Source organism: Amphibalanus amphitrite, unplaced genomic scaffold (genome assembly GCF_019059575.1).
Source record: "Amphibalanus amphitrite isolate SeventyFive unplaced genomic scaffold, NRLGWU_Aamphi_draft 000247F_arrow, whole genome shotgun sequence".
Classification (NCBI taxonomy): Eukaryota; Metazoa; Arthropoda; class Thecostraca; order Balanomorpha; family Balanidae; genus Amphibalanus; species Amphibalanus amphitrite.
In genome coordinates this window covers 34,623-56,637 of record NW_024881742.1, presented here as the reverse complement: position 1 = coordinate 56,637, position 22,015 = coordinate 34,623, and the positions used below count along the sequence as shown (strand labels likewise).

The following is a 22,015-nucleotide window of genomic DNA, read 5'->3' as shown; positions in this document are numbered from 1 at the left end:
TCAAAAGCGAGAGCCGTTTCAAATTCAAAGTGTTCCGGAAACCAACCAGCAAAGAAGACTATGTCCATTTCTACTCAGGTCACAGTGAGAAAGTAAAAAGTGGAATAGTGATTGGGTTCTTTTTGCGTGCTTTTCGTGTATGCGACGACGAATATTTACAAGATGAGATCGAGCATATCTACTCTTCGTTTATGAGGCTCAAGTACCCAAAAGGATTTTTGATCAAACAAAAAGAAACGGCCAAGAAGATAAGAAACAGGTCTCAGAGGGAAGCGAGGCCAAAGTCGAAAAGATGGATAACGATTCCGAACTCGAAAGAAGCCAACGAAATATCACGAACTCTACAGAAGGGAGGTGTGAACGTGGCGATCAGTTCTGGAAAGAAGATAGGCGAACTGATCGAACGACGTAAAACGAAACATGGTTCCGAAGCGAATGCGAAAAGTGTTGTGTATGAAATTCCATGTAAGGGGTGTGGACAAAGTTACGTGGGGGAAACGGGGAGGGGGGTAGATGTAAGAGTAAAGGAGCACAAGAATGACGTCAGGTTCCATCGCACATCGAATGCGATCGTACTTCACATTGAAAAGTGTGACCATCTGCCTGACTGGGATGGGACGCATATCTTAGGAAAGAACATGACAAAACGAAAACGCAAAATCATCGAAGCCGCTCATATTATCTCACGCGAAACATTTAATACTAGGAGTGGGTTCATTCCTTTAGCGTCTGGTGCTGTTCGTCTAGTTATAGGTAGTCCCTGAACTGTATCCCGTGCGATGAAGTCAATTTGCCTTTTGAAATATTTGAAAATATTCCTTCATTTTAGCATACACAGTGATCAAGGTATTTGTTACCGAAAGCTCTGTTTTTTAATTGTGTATTTGAATATATTGTCGTTTTTTTTATATATATCTGTCATGGATAACACACGTTACATTGTTTCACGGCCCCAGCCTGACGGATTCCGTAACACCGCCCTCCCCACCACAGGACCGGTCAGTACCGGAAACAACAATAGACGGCACGGCACGGGCCGCGACGCCTCGCCCGCGCCGATCAAAACCGAATGGCATCCTGTTGTAACGCAACACTGACTGAATAGGACAATTGCGCACTTTGGGAGCCGCGGTGGAGGGCCGGGAAAAACGGCGGCCGCCGCCGATACGCGCCGGTGACCCCTAATGACGCCGTGGGGCAGCGGCTATCCGCAAGGTGTTGGCTACTTTCACATTTCATTGCGGCCCGTTGTGACAGACAGGCGTTGTTTCTCATGAGACGGCGGCCCAGCCCACCGATATTTTGCATCGGCAACGAGGTGTCGCCGAGATAAATGTTTCTTGCTCAAGATGAAAGTGTGAGGCTGCTCTGCAATGCGCTCAGCTGGGTGTGTAAAGACGGGAATGCGTCGAATCGTCGACATGCTGGAGTAATTTAGCGCTTACAGAACATCCGTCTCCTTTCACTGAGCCGCGGATAGTTTAAAAGAAATTTGCAACAACTGGCAAAAAAATGAATCGTAATTTACTTACAATAACAAACAACCGTTAATTATCCTACAAGGAAAAAATCGTTTGCTTGCAGTTTACTAACTGCGAGCGCCAAGGCTTTCGTACAGATCAGTCTTTTAGATCGTCGCAGCACAAATCACATCAGTGCCAGCGATTGTAGTCACATTGCGAGATTTTATCTATACGACAAATACACTTGTCCTATTATGTTACAGGTGTTGTCATGGCACTATTGTAGCTTCTTACAACTAACTTACGCAAGCAATGTTGCACGGTTCAAAGCACCGCACTTGATGTTGATGCGATCATAAAACATGACTGCGATGCGCTGATATCAGCTGATGGTGTAAATGATAGCCAAAATAAAACATTTGAAGACGAGGCCTTACAAATCCGCTCCAGTAAGCCGGACATCCTTTATACCATCGCCGACACTCCGCACCCCGGTGAACTTACCTGAGTCTGTCTGCTGTCCGCGGGCAGCGTCCGGCTCCTGTTCCACCGAGACACCGTACTTGTTGTGTTCGCCCGCCGGCGTCTGACCGCCCGACGGCCGCACCTTGGCGTGCAGCGACTTGGACTTCCTCACCAGTCGCTTCAGCACACTGAGCTTCTCCGCGTCCCTCTCCGCCGGCGGGCCGGAGCCGCCCCCGGCCTCGGCCGCCCGCTCCGCCGCCCCGTCCGTCTCGAACAGGGCCAGGTCGAGGTCCTCCAGGTCTGAGCCGGCCGGCGAGCGGCGCAGCCGGACCACCGGCTCGTCCTCCTCACTGAGCGGCTCGCCGGGCTCCCGCAGCTCGTCGGCGCCGGCGCTGGCGTCGTCAGCCGAGCCCTCGGTGCCGGTGCTGACCCCGGAGCTGCTGGCGCTGACCCGGCCCACCACCGGGCCGCGGTAGGCGATCACACCCAGCCGCCGCGCCGCCGACCGCTCCATGGCACCCTGCGAAGAGCACTGCGCCACCGGCGCCGACTCGTCGACCGTCCACGGCGGCGACGACGCCCCCGCGCCGCCCCACCGAGCGGGCACACTTTCACCGTCGGCGTCGGTGACGGGGTGCGACGCCCGACGCGGCACCGGCGGCCGGACGCGCTGCCGCGCCCGCGGGCCGGCCGCCGACGCACGCCGCTCCTCCGTCGGCTGCGACGACAGGCTGCGGACCTCGGAGGACCCGTCGCTCGTCTCGGAGGCCGTGTCGTGCTGGTCGTGACGCTCGTCACGCGTCACACGGACCAGCACGGTGGGTACGCCGGTCACACGCGGCTGCAGGGGCGGCGGAGACGGGGCCGCCCCACCGTCACCCTCCGCCGGAGCGGTGACAGTGACCCGGGTGCGCGATACTCGGGTGCCGGCTGTATCTGCGGTGTTGCTCGCCTCCCTGCCTGACGCAGAGGGCCGTGCTGCCGCCGCTACCGGCGTCGTCACGCTACAAGAGGTTGCCGTTGGCGTGGTCAAGGAGGGCGTCTCGTCCGGCGCTCGAACGGTGATGCGTGCAACCAGCGTCTCGTCCGGTGTCGTGCTGACGCGGGTCACAATCGCGCCATCAGCTGACGCCACTGACGGCGGAGATTGCGTGTGAAGGTCATCGGTGGCTGGCGTGCTGACGACGATTCGTGGGGACGCCCGGCGTGCGTCCGCAGGCGCCGCCGGCTGCCCGGTGGGGGCCGTCACGGCGCGGGTGCGCGCGGTGGGTGTCGGTCCCGTCGAGGGTGATACACTGGCCGTCACCCGCCTGCCGCTGACCGAGCTGACGCTGCGCAGAGCCGGCGAGCCTCCGACCACGGAGCCGTTCACCGCGGTCTGAGCGGCGCCGGAGTTGCGCGCCGCCGGTACTCGCCGGGAAGCCGCCGGGGTGGCCGCCCGACCTTTGGAGACCTCAGGCTGAGCGGGGGTCGCGGTCCGGCTCTGCTGCGCCGAGGAGCGTCGCGGAGGCGGCCGGGGCGGCGTCGGTGAGGTCGTAGATGTCGGCGAAGATGCTGCCGACGAAGATGACTTGTTAGACGCTGCTGGAGATAAGGACGACCCCAGAAGTGGCGGCCGGGGCGGCGGGGTCGGCCGCAGTCTCTGGCTGTCCCCCACCGACGACTTGCTGCGCCGGATCGACTTGCGCGTGATATCGTGTCTGGAGAGTGAGTCGCTGCGCTGCGGCGGCCGGCGCACGGGCGGCCCGGTCAGCTCGGAGGCGCTGCGGAGGAGCGGCGGCGGACGGCCTCTCGCCGCCTCCTCCCGGCCACTGAAGGACGGCTGGCGGGGCAGCAGGTGCCGCCGCAGCATCCCCGAGATGCGGCTCTGCAGCGGCGGGCGAGGCTCGGCGGCCGGCGAACTCTCTGCGCCTCGCTGACCGGAGGTGAAGAGATTCACCGCGCGCCGCACGCGACCATCTCGGCCCGCCGCCTCGCGTCCCTTCCCCGAGCCACTCTCCGAGGGGGACTTTTGTCCCGTCGACAGGCCGAGTGTTCCTTCAGTGCGCGACGGAGGGCGCTTCTCAAACCGGCTCTTGCCGGCCCACAGTCTCTCTCCTCCCCCGCCGGTCATGGTGTTCCACTTCCACTGTCACCGCGTTACCCTATACAGAACATAATCGGACATTAGAGCCGTGCCAGAGCCTGCGTCACCGAACGCCGTGAGGTGCGCTACGACCGCCGCCTCCCCGTGACCCACTCTCCATAATAGGTGCATCGGCTCGGGATAAGCCGATGAGACGATAGAAATCGACCGATAAAAACTGGTGAGAAGAAAGCTCGTCCGCAAGTTTCTGAAGTTTGTGAGGACTCTTGAGAATCAGTCCAAGTAGGTAAAAAAACAGCACCTTACTGAATGGATGCGCTAGTTTTGTGTGCGACAAAATAATGCCGTCTCAAGAGAACAAACACAAGGTATTATGGAGGCACAAAATAGCCCAGTTGTTTATGGATACCATCCAACAGCCCACTCATCGCCACCTGTATTCGAGGAAAACCCACCAATGGCGAATATTGAGTCATCCAGTTGGGCTGGCGCGCCCTCACGGGCCCCGAAGGTCACGACCGTATTACCCCAGCGGATGGATGGCAGCAATTAGGGCTCGGCCCCACGGTGACATCCGTGAGAAACGCGTTCATAAACTTCACCGCGCCGGCCCGGCGGCCCAACGGCCGACCGACCAGTCGGCGAACAAAGGAGCGACAACCAGGTCGGCGGGCCAGCGAATTTCAGACGGCAAGAAATTTGCCAGAGCTACAAAGTCAGTCATGCGGCTAGCTTTGTCCCTCAAAAAGTAGAGAGCCTTCAGGAACATCGTGCCGTCGGACAAAAAAAAAATTTCCTGGCCTATCTAAACAAGTTTTAGCAATTAAGTGCCTCATATTAAAACTTGTGTTAAACTAAAGGCTAAAGTAGCTTTGGCATATGAGCACGCATGGAGTGCACATGCGCTGTAAACGCTACCGATGAGTGAGCAATGAGTATTGGTACGAATTACAGCTTCGATGCGGGGGGAAGTGAATTGCAGGGAAAGAACAGCTTGACAAGAAAATGTAAGGAAGCGCGCTCCAATCTTTGTGACCACAGCAGATTTCCTGTTACACACTCTAATAAATGATCAATTGATAGTATTGAAGCACCTGCTCCATATTGCGAAAGGTGGCAGTCCATTGCGTTACGAGTAAGGCGTGGCTAGCTTGATCATCAATTACCGAACTCGCGCAATGCATCCTTTGTAAAATGACGGGCTCTTGAACTGAAACAAGACCTATCCGGTGTTTTCAAAACACGTTCCAAAGAACAGTTGCGCGTGTTTGACCGCCGCGTCCCGGAGGAGCTTGTCCGCCATTTCTGCGCTCGCCGTTTGTGTGCAGTCCGCCGTCTCAGGTCGGTCAATATTGGTCTGCCCGAGCGCGTGACTTCCTCCCTCGCAGGTCGAGGTGCGGCTGACCGTTGGCGGAGAGGACGGGAGGAAGGGGAGGACGGGGAGGACAGGGATAGGGAGGACAGGGAGGAAGGGGAGGCCGTCACGGCACCGCTCAAACGCGCGGACAGGAAAATCGGCGGAGCACGGAAAGCACAGGCCGGCGGCACCACCGGTCTCATTTCAGATACCGGCCGCCGGATGAGATTAGGAGATTTCTCGAGAAATCGTGCCAGCCACTACTACATACAGCACCGGCGGAAATTTCGGGGCCTCGAACAAACTCATTACAGCTGTACAGACAGCTGGGCCGATGTGAGATTTCCTTCGAGATCATAGAATTCATGACTAATTACGTGAGAACCAGGATTTATCCACGAGGGGACTGGGTTACCATCGAGCCGGCATCTGAACCACTTTCCACGGCAGGCAGCGGGCCTGGTGCGGAACAGATGGTCCGACATACCAGGCGCTATAAAATTATCATTGCCGAATTCACCAACTCGGCTTCGGCGCTCATGTTTTATGCAGTGACCAGATACGTCAATCGTCACAGCATCGAGCCGCGCCTCACTAGTATCGAGAGCTTCAGCATTCTGCGAAGGCCTCAGGTGTTCTGTAATTCTGTAACCAGATGCTCAGAGGCAAGGCACACCGCCGCACCTGTACCAAGCTGCGCAGTTGACGGCGGCCGAACCTGCACGTCCTCATTCACCACAGTGCACAGTGGGGATTTTTCCGATCTAGCACGTATTTATTCGTAGAGGGCAAACCATAGGTAGAATTGTAGCCAGATTGTGCACAGATGTTGGCTGGTGTGTCTTGGTGAGAATTTTACCTGTAAATGTGCATAATCAACATAGTATAGGGGGTTCAATTGGACCCCCCGCTCAGCCGTTTGGCCCCTGATCAAGCTAGAGCTTCGCGGAAAAGTCAAGCGTGCTGCCTATGACGAAATTAGGCCGAATATATCCAATTTCAAAGTCCAAGGTCATAAGCTGACTTTCCAAGTCAGTTTAATGACCCAACTAAAGTTGGGAAATCGAGACCTCTTGAAACTTCGCAAAGTTAGGGTGTTACGTGGTATTTTGGGATGCTGATCACGAATTTCATGTTAGTTTTGATCACAGACGATGTCTTTATGCATTTAGGCCAGGTCGGGTCAGGTCAGGTTATATCAATTAGTAGGCGTCCTGCCGGCCATCCATAGAAGTGTCACCTACTACTGATAGCTTCGTAACATGGAACGAAGGCACTAGAACTACTTCGTAAATATTCAAATGGCTGCTAAAATCGAAATCAGCACCAAAAACTACCCTAGAAACAAGTAAAACTCGAAAAAGTGAACCAAGGTCATCAAAAGGTCAATGACCTTGACTTGACCTTCACGTGACCTTGACTCCCACCATTATGCATGGCACCAACATCATTTCACATATTTGAACGTTTAAAACCACAAAAAGACTGGAAACCGCGGATAATGTGAGCTGGCATACGCCGAATCGCGATTCCGGCCAAACATGGTCTCGAGAAATATGCCACAGGTCAAAGGCCAGTTGGGTCAGAGTCATGAAATTTTTAGGTTAGATGTAAAATTGATGATCTCGAGGGTACCGAAAGTTTCGGCGCGATCGGCCGCTTTTTGCGCGAGTAATTTGCGGAAAACCATGGGGTTTTATCCGACCCCTTCCCCCTCCCCCTCCCCACAAGTGCGATGGTTAATAAGGTTACGGTATGTATAATTTACGCTTGTCATCCTATTCCTAATGAATGTGTCTCAGAAAATATGCATCATATAAATCACGAAGTAAAATTATTCGCCTATGTCCGGAACATACCTATATCGTGCTGTTTGCCCTAGCGCTCCTCGAGTGGGGTGTTAACCCGGCAGTTGCTGGGGTATTTCGCCACCCACCGTTTGCTGGGGGGGGGGGCGTTAAACGCCCCCAGCCGATAACTCGAGAACCGATAGGCGCAGCGAAACGCACGAGGCGGCAAACGAAAGAACGCGACGAGATGCTTCAGATGAGTACTTTAAAGTTGGATTTTGAGGTCACAGGTCGGGTCAAGGTCAGGTCAAACACCTGAAATCGGGCTTTCAGTAGCATGGACTTCAGGACTTCGCAATGGGCGCCTCTCGTCATAAACTCTGTCAAAACGGTGCAAAATCCATCATATAAGGCCTACAAGAGTGTCAGCTCCATGTAGGGGTCAGTCAAGCATAGGTCAGGGTCAAGGTCAGGTCAACCGGGTAGGCACTTATCCCCAAAAATCAAAACTAATATTCACAGCCTTTGACACACGTTTAATGGGTAATTTGGGGCGTAGAACACGATGGTGACATTCATTTTATCATATGTGTACGTGTTTGGCTCAAAAAGTTCAATTTAAGAAATGCATGCATCATGGTCGTGAAGTAGTCACGAGAAATTGCCAAGATTCAGTTCAAGATTTTGGAAAATGTGGAACGACAATCAATAATCGAAGATAGCCATTTGATTGTTCATGGTATTGGCAGTCTAATGGCGTTTACGGCGTGTCTGTATACCTATTCTGTGGTTTTAGATGATTTTCTGAACATATGCCCTTTTTTGTCGAAAACTCAGAAATCATGACGTCACTAAAACCTCGATATCTCAAAATTTTTCCGACCGATTTTTTTGAAACTTTGTCACAATAAACTTCAATCAATTTCCTACAGGTACCCAAAATTTGGCGCGCCTGCGGCGCGCCGTTTTTATGCTATGGCCCGGCGAAAAAAGTGGGGGCGTTTAACGCCCCCCCCCCCCCAGCAACTCGCGGGTTAAGATACTCTAATGTGAATATTCCGTGTTCAGGCAAGTTTCGGCAGCCAAACTAGGCGTTGTCTTGTGCAGAAGAAAGTGGCGAATTCGATAGGATATATTTCGGAGTGGAAAAGTGTGGAGAACATTGTTGATTTCCTACATTTATTTAGAATACCATTCCTTCAATATGGTGTCTGTAAGGGTTTTTTTGTAAAGGGCATTTTTGTGACCTTAGTAAGTTTGTGGCATACTTTCTGTTTGCCATTCCATTCCTAATAAAGGTGCCTTTCAGACGATATGCAACTTTAAGACCTCGCAAGATTAAAACCAACAGGACAGGACAATGAAATTGAGCTATACTTTCGGGCCTTGCTGAGCCCATTGAGTAATCACACATGAGTGTGAACTTTGGGCGCATTTTTCCTAGTTTTGCTGTGGACATACAGATGAAACAATGCCATATATGAAAAATTCAGACATTTCTTAGCCCTACTGACACAAAAATAAACAAAAATCCAAAAAATATTTTTTGAATTAATAGGCGCTAGATCGGAAAAATCCCCACTGTGCAGTGGGGAGCCTTGTCCGAGCGCAAGTCAGCAACAATCGGCTGGCTCACAGTGACCAACGGCGTTGGCTCGTCGCCAGAGGGGTCACCGCGGACGCCAGGGGCCCCGGGCTGCTGGCCACCCGGTGACAGGCAGGCATGCGGACCTAACCGCCGCCGACAGAGCCGCCTACAGCAGATACAGCATACAGCGTTCGCGGACAGAGCCGCATACAGCGGATACAGCATACAGCGGCCGCGGACAGAGCCGCATACAGCGGATACAGCATACAGCGTTCGCGGACAGAGCCGCATACAGCGGATACAGCATACAGCGGCCGCGGACAGAGCCGCATACAGCGGATACAGCATACAGCGGCCGCGGACAGAGCTGCATACAGCGGATACAGCATACAGCGGCCGCGGACAGCTGCATGCAGCGGATACAGCATACAGCGGCCGCGGACAGCTGCATGCAGCGGATACAGCCTACAGCAGCCGCGGACAGAGCTGCATACAGGTGAACGACGGCGTCTATAGTGCCAAGGTCGCTGACAACGTGACGGGAATCGGTCCGCTCCAGGGTACCCGGATTATCGAGATGTCATGCACGCTGGACGTTAGTTGGAACTTTGAGGCACAGCTGCAGGTGCTCCGCAGCGGCACGGCTGGGGTAGCAGCTGCAGGGTGCTCTATAGTGATGTCATTTTCCAAAAAATGTCTGACCGATACCGACCGAAACCAAAATCTGGGAAAATTTTCCGACCGAATACCGACCGATAACATCCCAAGCCAAAATTTGACCGAAATTTGACCGAAATTCTATTTGCTATTACTCTACCTCAAAATTAAAACATTTGGTAAATTCTGATGGAAAATAATGGGAAATGGTATTTCAGTCCAAGTTCATTTAATTCTTAGCCACTGCAAAATACATTTTGTGGTAGAAGTTACATTGCTGAGGGTAGCAACTAGTAACACATGGACCTCAGCATTTCACAGATTTGGGTTAATTAGAATTGTCAAGAATTTACTGTGGTCTATGTAAGGAAGAATGCTCATTCATGTTGCAAAAGCACGATCAATTAGTAAGTCAAATGGTTGGTAATAGGTATGTTCATGACAACATTCCCTAGGAGAAAAGGCGGAATCAAAACACCACAAAACACATCAAAACTGCTTGGAAACTTGCCTTGAGTCTTGAGATGTGGTCTGAGATACTCTACAAAGAATTTGACACTGAAAATCCAGCTGAAAAGGCAGGTATTAGGTAGCTCTGAGCTTGAATTTTGTCCCAAAAATGAAATGAAAATTCATTAAACAGGCACTTTGTCTTATCTCTTGTTTGTCTTATCTTTACAAGAAAACAAAATATGCAGACAAAATTACCTAACACAAAGTGGCGCCAAAGTGGCGCAAAAAGTAATAGAAGAAGAACCAAGGATTGACTTTTAAGATCCTCTCTTTCCTAACGAAAGGATGTATGATGATGACGTAATATTTATTTACCTATATGCCCTTTGGATTGAATTATTGAAGGAAAATTAATTTTCTTGTAGTGAATTACACTCACAATGTTGAATTCATTAGAATTCAATATCGTGTTGGGTCATTTACATCAAAAAAATAATTCACGAGGCAGCATGTAACAATCCAAAACTTTTTTTGCAGCAACTTAATCAGCTGGTTTAAAATCTCTGTTATGGCGCATCTGTTTCGAAATCCTTCCTTGTGTTTGGAATGTGGAAGATTCTAGAAATCGGACATGGGCCGAATCTGTAGTTTTTGTCAAGATTCCTATGTTTTTATGTTGTGGTCATCTAGATTTCAAACATTTGGTTGGTACCTGCAATATTTAAGGATAATGTGGAATAGTAGAACACCTGTGAAATGTAAATGTGATCACTGCTAATTTGTGCTAACTCAAACTGTCCAGTCTTCAGAAACACATTTCAGTAATTCAAGTTATTTTTGTCCTTGCATTTTTGATGACTGTTTAATGATTTTTGTAGGCAATACTTCTTTGATTACAGGTGAAATTTTAACAGTTAGACTGGAATAGAGTTTCAAAATTGTGTGTACTTGTGGGGCCAACTGAGTCACAATCAGCCTGCTTGTAGTTGTGGTTGGACAATGGGTGGCTGCTGCCTGCTGGGTGGGATAGCTAATAATGAAGTTGCCAAAATGTGGCGTTTGGCATTTGGGGAAAATTTTGCAACTCTATCATTAACATCCCAATAAATTTCATTTTACCTAGGCAAAAATGGAATACTTTCTCTTTTTGAAAATAGTTTCACTGGCAGGGTGACCGAAAGTGTCCGATTTTGGGGGGACCTGACCGACCGATTACCAAATCGGTCAGCATATCTTTTCGGTAACCGAAATTTTCGGTGACCGATTGACACCACTAGTGCTCTATCAGGCTGTGTCTGCGCGGTACAACAGGCTGAACAAGAGCCGCACAGCAGGGGAAGTCATTAACTGGGCTCGATAAAGAGACAACAGCAGATACATCTCCTCGGCGAGCTGTACCTCAGCGCTGCCTAAGGAGGTGCCCAAAGCGTCCAAAGCCACTGCTCCTTCCGGCAGTGCCGGTCACGGGGTGCCCCCTGCCGGCGACTCTACCCGGCGGTAGGTATCCGGTGACCAGGGCAAGGTCAGAGGGCCACTCGGGCAGCTCGGCATGGTCCCGGCGTAAAAACATGTCGATAAATCGGGCCGCGGTGCCGGATTGCTGGCTGACCGGGCGCCGCGACTGTGGCCCGCCGGAGGTCGCGGTAATAGGGCCGACCCCTGCTGACCGCACACAGAGGGGCGCCTCCGACGGAGGCCAACAGACACAGACCCCGCGGGGTCAGCGTAATGGGGCGCCGTATTGCATGGAACACGCCCGGTATTAACGTTTGTCGTGATGAAAAGAGAAAGAAATAGCCGTCACACTGTTTGACCTCGATACGATACGAGTTTGTTCGTTTATGAAGCAGATCATCGGCTAGTTATATTAAAAACCCTTAGAATGCCACACTAGAAAAATAAGCAGTGAAGGAAATCCTTGCATCCAGTACCTAATGATAACTCTATAAAAACATTTCCTTATACATCATTCATATTCCATAGCATAATCTCAGGCTAGCTTTAGAGAATGGCCAGTAGCGGTGTGCATTAGTGGCGCCCATTAACCGTGTCAGTAGCGTCCCGTTTAGCGTCCCATTAGCGGGTCGGCGGGCCCGCCGGAGCCGCGGTAGCGGTGCGCGTTAGAGCCGCGCTGGCGGACGTCACCGCACCGCCTCATCGGCCGTCATTAGCACCGTGATTTGGACGCCGGGCGGCGGGCGGCGGCCGCTCCCGGATCGGGCGTCTCTCCGCGCGCCGATAGCTGGTCAATGGCCGCGCGCCAGTTCACCGCAGGCCGTGCGCGGGCCGCGAGTGAATCGTTAGGCGGTGCCCGCCCCACGCCTCCGAGCTCGGGTGCACGCAGTCAGCCGACCGGCCGCTGACCGAGCCAGACTCACGCAACGCGAGCCGGGCCAAGCCGGGCCGGGTCGGCGGCGGGCGGCGAGCCGGCGAGACGAGCGGTCCTGAGACGGCAGCGCGGAACAGGAAACGAACACCGCCTCCTCGTCCCGGGCGCTCAGGGAGACGGGCGTGGTGGGTCTCGCAGCGATCACCACGAACTTCAGTATTTCATCTCAGTCTAGACTTCTTTTTTATGCTCACAAGCAGCTAACCTTTCCGTTTATAGATGCTTTTAAAAGAAGATAGGCCGTATGTCATGAATTTATTTGGCCTCTGAGAAAATCAAAACATCTTTACAAACGCCCAGAAGTGAATTTTACGGTCGACATTCAAACCGAGACTGTAACTCCGCTTTAATAGCAGATTCGGCTGATAGCTTGTCGCCGTAAAACACTAGTGAGCTCTATCTCTGACACGACGTGTTCAAAACAGCCATTCCCGCGTCAGTAAGCCCCGGACGGAGGTTGACGGCTGCAATGCGTCTCTCTCCAGCACCTATCCATCAGAACTCGACCTGTGCCGAGCCGCAGGGCGCCGGCCGAGCGCCGTGTTTACTAACGTGTCCGCTGCCCTTGTCCGGGGACGGCGATCGGGTCTCCGGGGCGCCGTCTGGAGCCGTCGCGGCGTGCCTCGGAAAGACTGGTTAATGAGCCGGCCGAGGCCGGCCGCCGGTGCGCGCAGCTCGTTAATTTGTGGACTCAAAGTGGAGGGTCACGTCGGGCAGTGGGCGCGGGCCGGCCCGGCTGCCACTGGTCATCAGAGACCGATTGACCTCGGTGACCTGGATGTGGGGCGGGCGGGGCGGCCGCGGCGGTCAGCACGGGTCAACACAGCGACGGCGAGGTTAGACGCTATCGGGCCGAGGTTAAAGGCGGAGTGCGATAAAAAGGTGGATGGAAGGGAGACGGACGTTCATATCAGAATAGTCTTTCGGACAAAAGCGGTGCATTGTAGCAGGATCTAAAACTTTCGTGAAAAACTACAGCACTCGAATGGCTATCATTCACTAACCGAGGGTCATCTGATCTTTAACATTAATAAAGAGTTGGTATTTGTATAAAAGCACGGCGGTTAGTATTATTTGTTGTGGGAAAAGAGCGAGCAAAATAACTTCCATATGGAATACAGGATTTATGCCAGTTGCCCAAGGCTCCATGCGCCATTTATCTCCCAATGTTTTATTCTCTAGTGTTTTGGAGCAGCGGATAAAGTCCATTAGTAATTTTGTCAGTCATCACCAAGCTGTCGTCTCAGCGCCATAAGCTGACAGTGATGCGGGTAATTATCAGGCGGGAGCTGCAGCATCACAAACAGATAAGACATAGCAGCTCCACTGCCGCTCTTAAAAGGTTCACGATGCAGCTACTAAATGTCTTTTTCTTCTCGGAGATAAAATACACCCATGCTTTTGCGAGCGTTCCTATCTACTCTCACGGAGCTGGTAAGAGGAAAATGGCAGACAGAGGGATCAGCTCAGAGGACTGATATCCGTCTCTTGAGCGCTGGTTAGTTTGGTGATCTCACGAACTTGCAACCAGACGCCAGTAACCACCGATCTGAGTAACGCAAAGGTTACGCGATAAAACGGCTGCCTAGTGGAGGGAGGAAGAGACCATTGAAGTAAGGCACTTATATAGTCGCGAAGAATGTGTATGGTCAGTTTAGAAAACCAACATTGGACACGGGACGCCGACCGCTACAAGCACATCAAGCATGACGGTCAGCCTGAGTGAAATGAGGCGTATCCTCCCTGCCAGTGAGTACCTCTGAGCACACCTGCCGCGCCGGGCCGCGTCTGGCGGCGCCGCTCCGACGCTGACCGCTCCGTCTCGGCGTCGCGTTACCGCCGCCGCGCCGGTCCGGCCGGACACAGACGTCACGCACCTGTCCGCCGGCCTGTGAGAACGCGCGGGCGTGGCTCCGGCCGGCCGCACCGAGGGGTATTCGCGGCGCGGCCGACAGGACCGTCACGAGCCGGCGTCACGGCCCACCGCGCCCGTCACGCGCCGTCACGGCCGGTGTGATGAGCCGCACGGATCTGTCACGGGATAGCCCGTCCCGTGTCTGGCACGGATCGCGGCGCAGCGACACGGACGGTGAGCAGCTGAGATGTGGCTTTCAGGTGCAGCCAGCCTTGCAGTCGGCATGAAACGGACGAACAGAGTTTTTCTAAGCCGGCTGAAGTACTTGCTTTGACATCACTTGGTTTCATTGTTTGGTTGAAGTTGATTGCAACGGGACATGGAAAAAACCACAGTGTATAAAAACAGTGCATGAATGGATTCAGGCCGATGAACTCGGAACAGGTTCACAATCGAGCGTAAGAACGAGGAACTGTCTTTGTCTACCGCGCATGACAAGTCGACATACTTGAAGTGACCTCACTGTCTGTAGTGGGAAGCCTGCGCAAATTACCCGAAACCTGATAGGTTTCGGCGGTACACCATCGTTGTTTGGCTGTAAAAACAGAGCCGACATCCGCTCCCAGCGTGATCGATTTCATCCGAGCGTCACAAAGGAGCCTTATCGACGGTCTGGCGGCTTCAAAACCCTGAGAATGAGCTTCCATTGTGTTATCTTGATCAGATTTTGAACAGGAACTGTGCCCATGTTTGCCCAAAAGCAGCGAAATGTTTGATCCCAGTGGTGCGAACCATCTCACCAAAAAGGCAGAAAGAGTAACACCTGCGATGAATATATAATAATTTGCAAGAATCTGGGCTCCAGACACATGCATCATTAATTCAAAACAATACTTTTGCGTGACTATCAAGAAGGACGAAGCGTCGGCCTCTTTGCCACTTTTGTGCCAACCGATAACTTTTCTCTTGGGCAATACAATGAAACAGATAGAACAGGCATGGATGGACGAGCGCGATCACAAACGGCATTGCTTGAAGAAGACACGCAACGGCTCAGGTTTCGTCATAAAGATGCATGCAACCAAGTACATACCAGCCACCAGTCTGCCTATCACTTCATTTGGAGGCCCGTCGGTGCTCCATTCGTTACAGTGCTCATTGAGACACGCTAGGATGTCACTGTGTGAGCGCGGACGGCTCTCTCGCGGTGGCCGCTCGCTGGGTCTGCGGTGGCCGCGTCCGGCAGCCGACAGACAATGACGGCCGTCCAGAGGCTGGGAGACACACGATACCATTGCCGAGACCGCATCCTGTCCCGGCACCGGCTCCATATGGGCATGGCCCACCGCTCTGTCCCCGGGGGCTGGACGCGGACAGGACAGGACAGTACAGGACGGGACAGCTAGACTCGTGCGGACCGGACAGGAGACATCACGCCGGAATGTGCCGCCCCGATCTCCCGGAGGAGGAGAGATAGCTCAGGATCCCAGCCCATGACCATCGGTCACGGACTGACCGACAGAGACACGGACACGATGTCGCGGACGACAGGAGAGTCGGGGTCTGGCAGCGATCTCGCGGGTCTGACGTTCCGGGTGCCTCTCACAGGTGTGCGTGACTGGACTCGGACGCCTCTGCCGCAGCAGTGTGAGGTCAGTCAGGTTAGCAGGCTCTTCGCCAGGATTTTTTAAGCTGCCGTACAGACTACGTCATGAGTGTGACCCAGTGTTCACCGCAAATCCCCCGGTCCCAGACAAACCGGATCCCCCGGTGGTGGCTGTTGGAGCCCGCCATGGACATGGAGCCACCCGTACCAGTAGATACAGGCCCTGGCTACCTTCCACCGCGGCTCATCCTCCCACTGGGTCACGGTCCACCCAGTCCAGAGGAGGGTGTCGATCCACCACCACAGCGGTGCTGTCCACTTCCAACCAGTCTGTCCGGCGGATCATCTCTGCCGCCGGCCACGGAGTCGGTATCGCTCCCCGGACCAGGCGCCGGTGACTCTCTGCGCGGCTGCTGATCTGGTGGCTCCCGTAACCAGCCCGGTAGCCGGCAGGCCGTCAGACAGGGGTGGGCTCGGCGCTGCTGACCCATATCGGCGAGCGCCGGGCTCTCACCGGGTCAGCTGCACCGGCAGCAGTGGCGGGGAGGTCCTTCCTGCCCGCCAGCATCGCACGGGAACGCACGGCACGGCACGGAACGGAACGGCGGCGGCAGTGAGGCGGCACGGCGGCGGCGGTGGCAATGGGGGCGGTGCGACGCGTGCCACATGTGCAGAGTTGCCTACGGTATAAGAAAACGGGATTGCACAGCAACGTCTGTACCGCTCTCTGCTTGCTCATCTTGACATGAAATCATGACAGCCATAGTGCTGGTGGTGACAGTCGTATCCCTCGACAGAGCCGTTTAGGTTCGAAATTTCGGCGAAGTTATTGAGTAAGGAGAAACTCATCCATTCAGCGTTAAGGATGCCAGGAAAGCATGCCTCTGAAAACAACTGTCGAGCTCACGCTATGCATATACGCGGTTCTTTCGGATGAAGGCATTCCCACGACTTAGCGTAGATTATTTTCTCTGGAATGCACGAAAGGTGTGAGGTTCAGCCTCCTTACACCGACGAGTAGATTCTCAGTCGGATTTGGTCTTCCATTTCGAGAAGAGCTCAGCACGGTGCGACACCCTGCCGAGATCCGTAAACAGTCTCTCTCAGACATGCAAATCGCGAAACCATCCAAATGGAGGCGCCTACTCGGTCCAACGCAAACACGTATGTACGTACGAGTATGTAGGTAGGTGTCCAGCGCCAACACAGGTGTGAGCACCAGAATCACCGAAGTGTCTGAACATATAATGCGACATTCTGCCGCGCTGCCCGAGAAGCAGCTCCCACCTTTAACATCGGACTGAACCCTTGTGGCCTGCCGACCACCATGTTATTAACAACGTTCCCAGGCTAACGATGCGCCGGCGAGCAGACGTCAGTCCGAGCGCTGGTCGTGGGTTCCATTCCGCCCATAGGCTGACGACCGTGACCACGTAAAACAGACTAAGCTGTTTCTCATTAGTGATTGGCGTTCTCATGCATATGAGGGTGACAAGTCAAGGTTGTGATAGACCTCCACGCAAATTTGCGCCCACACACCTGAAATAATGGACTCCGACACTATGCACACTTTCGACACAGGTGACGACCATAACCAAGCGGGAGCGAAGACCATTACTGAAGGATCCTTGTAACAGAAAAAGATCGCTTTTCATGACGGGGCCATGACGGGGAGGCCGAAGTGAGATGGCGCAGGCTCTGGCACGGCACTAGAGATAACTGCACGCTGGCATTGATAACGCCTCCATCCTCAGCAGTACCTGAAGTCCTCTCCGCGTCTCTCCTGTGCCCGCAAACTCCGCGGTACACTCCGCCACTCGCGAGTTCTCGTGCACAAACTCGCTCGAGTGCGGGTTGACACGTCTGTCTCGCTGCACACTTCACTGTCCCTCACTCAGACGTCCTGTCCCTTCCAGTCCACCGCTCTGGCTGGAGGCCCTCACACTCGCACAGTCCAGGCACTCTCCGGGTGCGCCGGCTCGGTCCTCACGCGCCCACCCCGCACCTGCGCACGCTGCCGCCTACCGGCGTCGACTGGCGACCTGACGGCGGCGGGCAGCGCGCGGCGGCGGCGGCGGTACCTGCCCGGGCTCAGAGCGGGCTCGGCGGAACACTAGCGCCGCTGGTCCGGGCGCGAGCGACGCAGACAGCCCGGCGCAGAGCGCGCCAGCCTCCGCCGGGCGGCGCCGGACGATCAGCACAAGAACAACCAACGCCGGTAAAATTCAGCGAGAGAACGACAGTGTAGTACGGTTCGGTCCGGCAACGGAATCAGTGGGCCAGCTCCGAATTATGCAGCCAGCCCAGGGGGTATAGCGGACCGCAATATGACCACCAGCCAGTGCGGCGGTGAAGCGGGTCGGTTAGCTGTGGTCACGGCTCAATTCTCTGGCCGGTGCTATGGGCGCCTCGGGGATTTTGGTAGTACTCTGCAAGTGCTAGCGCTTAAAAATACAGGTTGCAAAAATGACCAGTCCAATAGAACTGTTGCCTCAGACAGGAGGCGTCGCATCGCTGCATTCGCTAGACGAACACTGCCCCAATTTGAGACCGGTCCTGATTCATCAATACAATGTCAGACTAATAACTTGGCGTCCTCAGCATTACAATAGAAACCACCATTATGTAATGGCATGTGCCATTCCTTCGGCTGTGCAAAAAGCCACTGTCAAAACATGATCTCTCCAACAAGACCTCAAGACAAATAGGCCCTCGCCAAAGCCTGGAATTAAACCATTCATCATCGGCTTTCGTTCGCATGGTGTTATATTTAGGCGGGCTGTTCACACGACTCACCTTTCCGCCGATTTTCCATGAATACCATCGGTGGACTCACTAAATCACCGGCTGTCATCAGTCTCCAGAGGCCAGAGCCGTCGGTGCAGCACAGTGTCGGCCGTTCCAGGCCGCCTGATTAGAATATCCACTCTACTAAACGCGGCTCTTCCTTTGGAGACGTGCTAATGATTAGTCGCGTGTTGGTAGGTTCACGTCGCCAGCGTTCAAATGAACTTTAACGGAGTAATTCATGGTGATAGGTATCTGCTGTTAACATGACTATAAGAGAAGGAAATCGCAGAAATCGCATACCGATAGATGCTGTTTGCATGTTTGTGTGCTGAGGGGACGCTTCATTCATAACGTAAAACAAATGATTAGTATGTGACTGTAAATTGTTTGCACCTATTTCGGTTGAGAGGTAATTGGTAGAACCTAATGGCTATGAATGAACGGCGACTGAGCGTTTGAGTAATAGGGAAAAATGTTTAATACGAAACATGATGGCCAACAGGATGCATCAGAGTTGAAAATGCATAGCACCGGCGTCCGGCAGCTTATGAGTATATGGTTTGAGGCGAGTTATCAAGCCTCTTTGGTGGGATAATAATTAGTTAGGTATCACGGAGACTGCAGAGTGGCTTAGCTTCTTTGATTAGATAATTTACCCAATACGACAGGATTTATACTTCAATCAGTAAAGCGACATAGCACAATATCATAAAAATACATTACCTGTACTACTGAGTACAATTCATCCACAAAAAAAAAATTAAGAAACTATATCGCGGTAAACACTACTTTAGATCGATGCGGTTGCCGTTCTGTCATGCAGAAAAACATCATCTAATACATGCATTAGCATAACAGATTCATGGTCCAAGCACTTCAAAAGGTCAGTCAAATCGTTCCAATTGGTATACCTTATCGCTCCGCAGAGCATATTTTGCAAAACCATGCTTGTCGACCTACCAAACACACAATTCAAACGTGAACCAAGGCCTCTGACTGCAAATAGAGCTCCAGTGAAGGTTGTAAGTTTTTATTTGCCAAAAGTTAGATACATGGGCCGAAAGTCAGATACATGGGCAAAGAAAATTAACATTCGAGACGGAGTAACGACCGAAACTCTACAACTTCCCATCCCTCCCCTCTTTAAAAGCATGTGCACTCTCTTGTCACTGACGCTATCATTGCTCTCGCATGATTCGATTGAATGTGTGCGTGTAGGGATCTGGGACACTGTTTCCTTCCATGTTGAAACGCTTAAATTGTTCAGCGCACTATATGTAGGCACTGGACGATTACGCGCAAAATGCACGCGTAAGCAGTGGACAGTCACCTTTAGGTGCTCGTCTTTTATCACCAGCGGCGCAATTATCAATGTTCCAATTTATTTGGACTTCCCTTCGTTGTTTTTATAACCAGCTAGCGACAAAAACACCTCTTGCGTGCAATTTACTTGCCCTGTAGTGACAAGTGTACCTGTATATACATACATTTATTTCCTGTTCCCTTCCGTTTGAAAGCAACGAAAACTTGGTGCCAAATAACTATTTCACATTAATAAGAGTTGCTGCAACCAGATCAATGCAATGCAATCAAACTATCACATTGAATCATAGCCGTGACGTAGTTGATTATTATATTGAATATAATACGAAGGTTTTACTAATTTCAATATTCCATGTTCATTATCGAGATAATCTTATAAATGAGCCGAAGGCCAGAGGATTAGTTCCAATACAAACGGATGACAATTAGCATTTTTTCACCGCTGGCATTTTGAAAGCGTAAATGGTCCTCTTCTTATTCCTTCTTACCCAGAATGAGAAAACTTACTATTTTCATGGCAAATACTTACCCAAAATCAAGGCTAATTTTGTGCTAGGACAAATGAGCGTAAAACTGAATTTCAATCATGGTCTACGCACGTAAAGTTCCGACGACTTTATACATGAAGATTGGAGAGGGATTTACAGCTATCACCGATAAGGAAACCTGACTGCGTACCTTAGTAATCACATTCCAAACGGACAAACTTTCCCCGTTTTTAAATCCTCAATGATCGCCAGATTTCATGATGATTCACTCCAGCAAAAGAAGAAGAAAAACTGCATAGAAACGCAATGAATCAACCTCTTAAAAACCAATTTCTGGACCGTTTTGATTACAGATACCTAAATATGCCACTTGCAATTAGGCTACCCGTTTTATGAGCGAGCACACTGTTCTCGCTCCATCCAACCGAAATGGCTGCCGATGTCCCGGTACCGGCTGACATAAGACCCGACACCGGCCAAGGGCCCAATGACTGCCCGATGACCCGGCATTGACCGTGACGCGACGTGACAGCGCCGTCTCCGCGGTGTCACGTTCGTTGCGCCATGTGTTGCGCGCCGCGAGTACGTAAGGCCCGGTTCACAGTGACGGCTGCGGCCGTGCCGCTGCCGCGGAGCTCGGCGGAGCGTCACTGGCGGTCACACGGCGCCGGCTGCGCACGCTCGGGTCACGGCCGGGAGTGGGTTATGCCGGGCGGGTCGTGTAAGGTAGGTATATGCGGAGGAGAAGCTAGCTAGGCTTTAAAACCGAAGCGACACGTGAAATGTTGGTGAGAAGAGCATATGGACTAGCCTGCAATGGCTTGCTCTGGCAACTGCAATCACTAATTTGGATGGAGCTTGGAGAACGCATGCATATGCTGCGCAGGTTGCATTAGGTCAGGTTAGAAAATGCAAAGCGGACAGGTTAACGTTTAAAGTACTGCAGACAGCCATTTAAAGTGGCACAAGTGTAAGGAAAGGGGGCAGCCATGAGACTTCGAACGTTTCATTTTGTCATGTCAGGTACACTAAACGGTATAAGGTCACAGCTCTACTGCAGACAGGTTTGGTTAAAGGTAGTGTGCCACCTTTGAAAGATTTCCCATTTTATTTTTCCTAGGATAAGAAGCTTCTGTTTTTACCTAATATCGCAAAGAAAATCAAAAATGGGCCTGGAATAGTGCCTTTTTCGCCTAAAAGTTTATCGGTTTTTCGATATGTATAACAACTGTAGTGGGCTGACCTGCAAACAGGCGTCGGCAACAAGCGCGAATGCGGCGCACTTGTGACAATGAGCAAAGGTCATTAAAGTGTTACGACCATACGACGTACGGGAATGAGTTATCAGCTGTCTAATCGTAGACAACACAATGTCGAGCCTTAAACTGTAAGCCTGTAATGGTATTGTTTCTTTTATTTGGCTGTCGAACATTATTTATGGTTTGAAATATGATTTTATGTAAAATAATTGATATGAAAAAGCCGTCTCTTAAGTTATGACCCCATTTCACCACACGCAAGTGGCAGAAATGACAATGATCAGCTGACGCATTTTTCTTGGCAGAAGTCAGAGCGCGCGGCCCGACGCACCACCACCGCACCACAAAGTATGAGCAGAAGCCGCGCCCAAAGCCAGGGCCCCGGTAACGTGAGGTAGCCGAGTCGGGGCAGCGTGCGCTGACCCAAGCCGGCGCCGCAGCTTTGG

The 22,015-nt window shown here is 52.2% G+C and overlaps 2 protein-coding genes across 3 annotated transcripts in view; both read right to left on the bottom strand.

Annotated features, from left to right (window-relative positions):
- LOC122386334 (ras GTPase-activating protein raskol-like) overlaps positions 1-3,086 on the bottom strand; it is a 137,008-nt gene extending 133,922 nt beyond the window's left edge. For both annotated transcript variants that reach the window (XM_043375438.1, XM_043375439.1), the window contains exon 1: positions 1,968-3,086. In XM_043375438.1, the coding sequence (XP_043231373.1) occupies positions 1,968-2,442 (475 nt within the window). In that variant the 5' untranslated portion in view covers positions 2,443-3,086. The remainder of the gene's footprint in view (positions 1-1,967) is intronic.
- LOC122386346 (serine/arginine repetitive matrix protein 1-like) lies at positions 2,804-17,727 on the bottom strand. Its single transcript, XM_043375460.1, has 3 exons — positions 17,470-17,727; positions 3,178-4,072; positions 2,804-2,932 (listed from the first exon to the last, which is right to left on the bottom strand). The coding sequence occupies exons 2-3, from the start codon at positions 4,039-4,041 to the stop codon at positions 2,804-2,806; spliced, it is 993 nt and encodes a 330-aa protein (XP_043231395.1). The 5' UTR covers positions 4,042-4,072; positions 17,470-17,727.
- Positions 17,728-22,015: the final 4,288 nt, after the last annotated feature.

Bases quoted from the DNA above. Each gene is read 5' to 3' on its own strand.
- LOC122386346 (XM_043375460.1), bottom strand. From the start codon at position 4,041: ATGACCGGCGGGGGAGGAGAGAGACTGTGGGCCGGCAAGAGCCGGTTT. The intron at 2,933-3,177 runs GTGACGGCCCCC...AACCTCTTGTAG, and splicing joins CCACCGCGCGCACCCGCGCC to CGTGACGACGCCGGTAGCGG.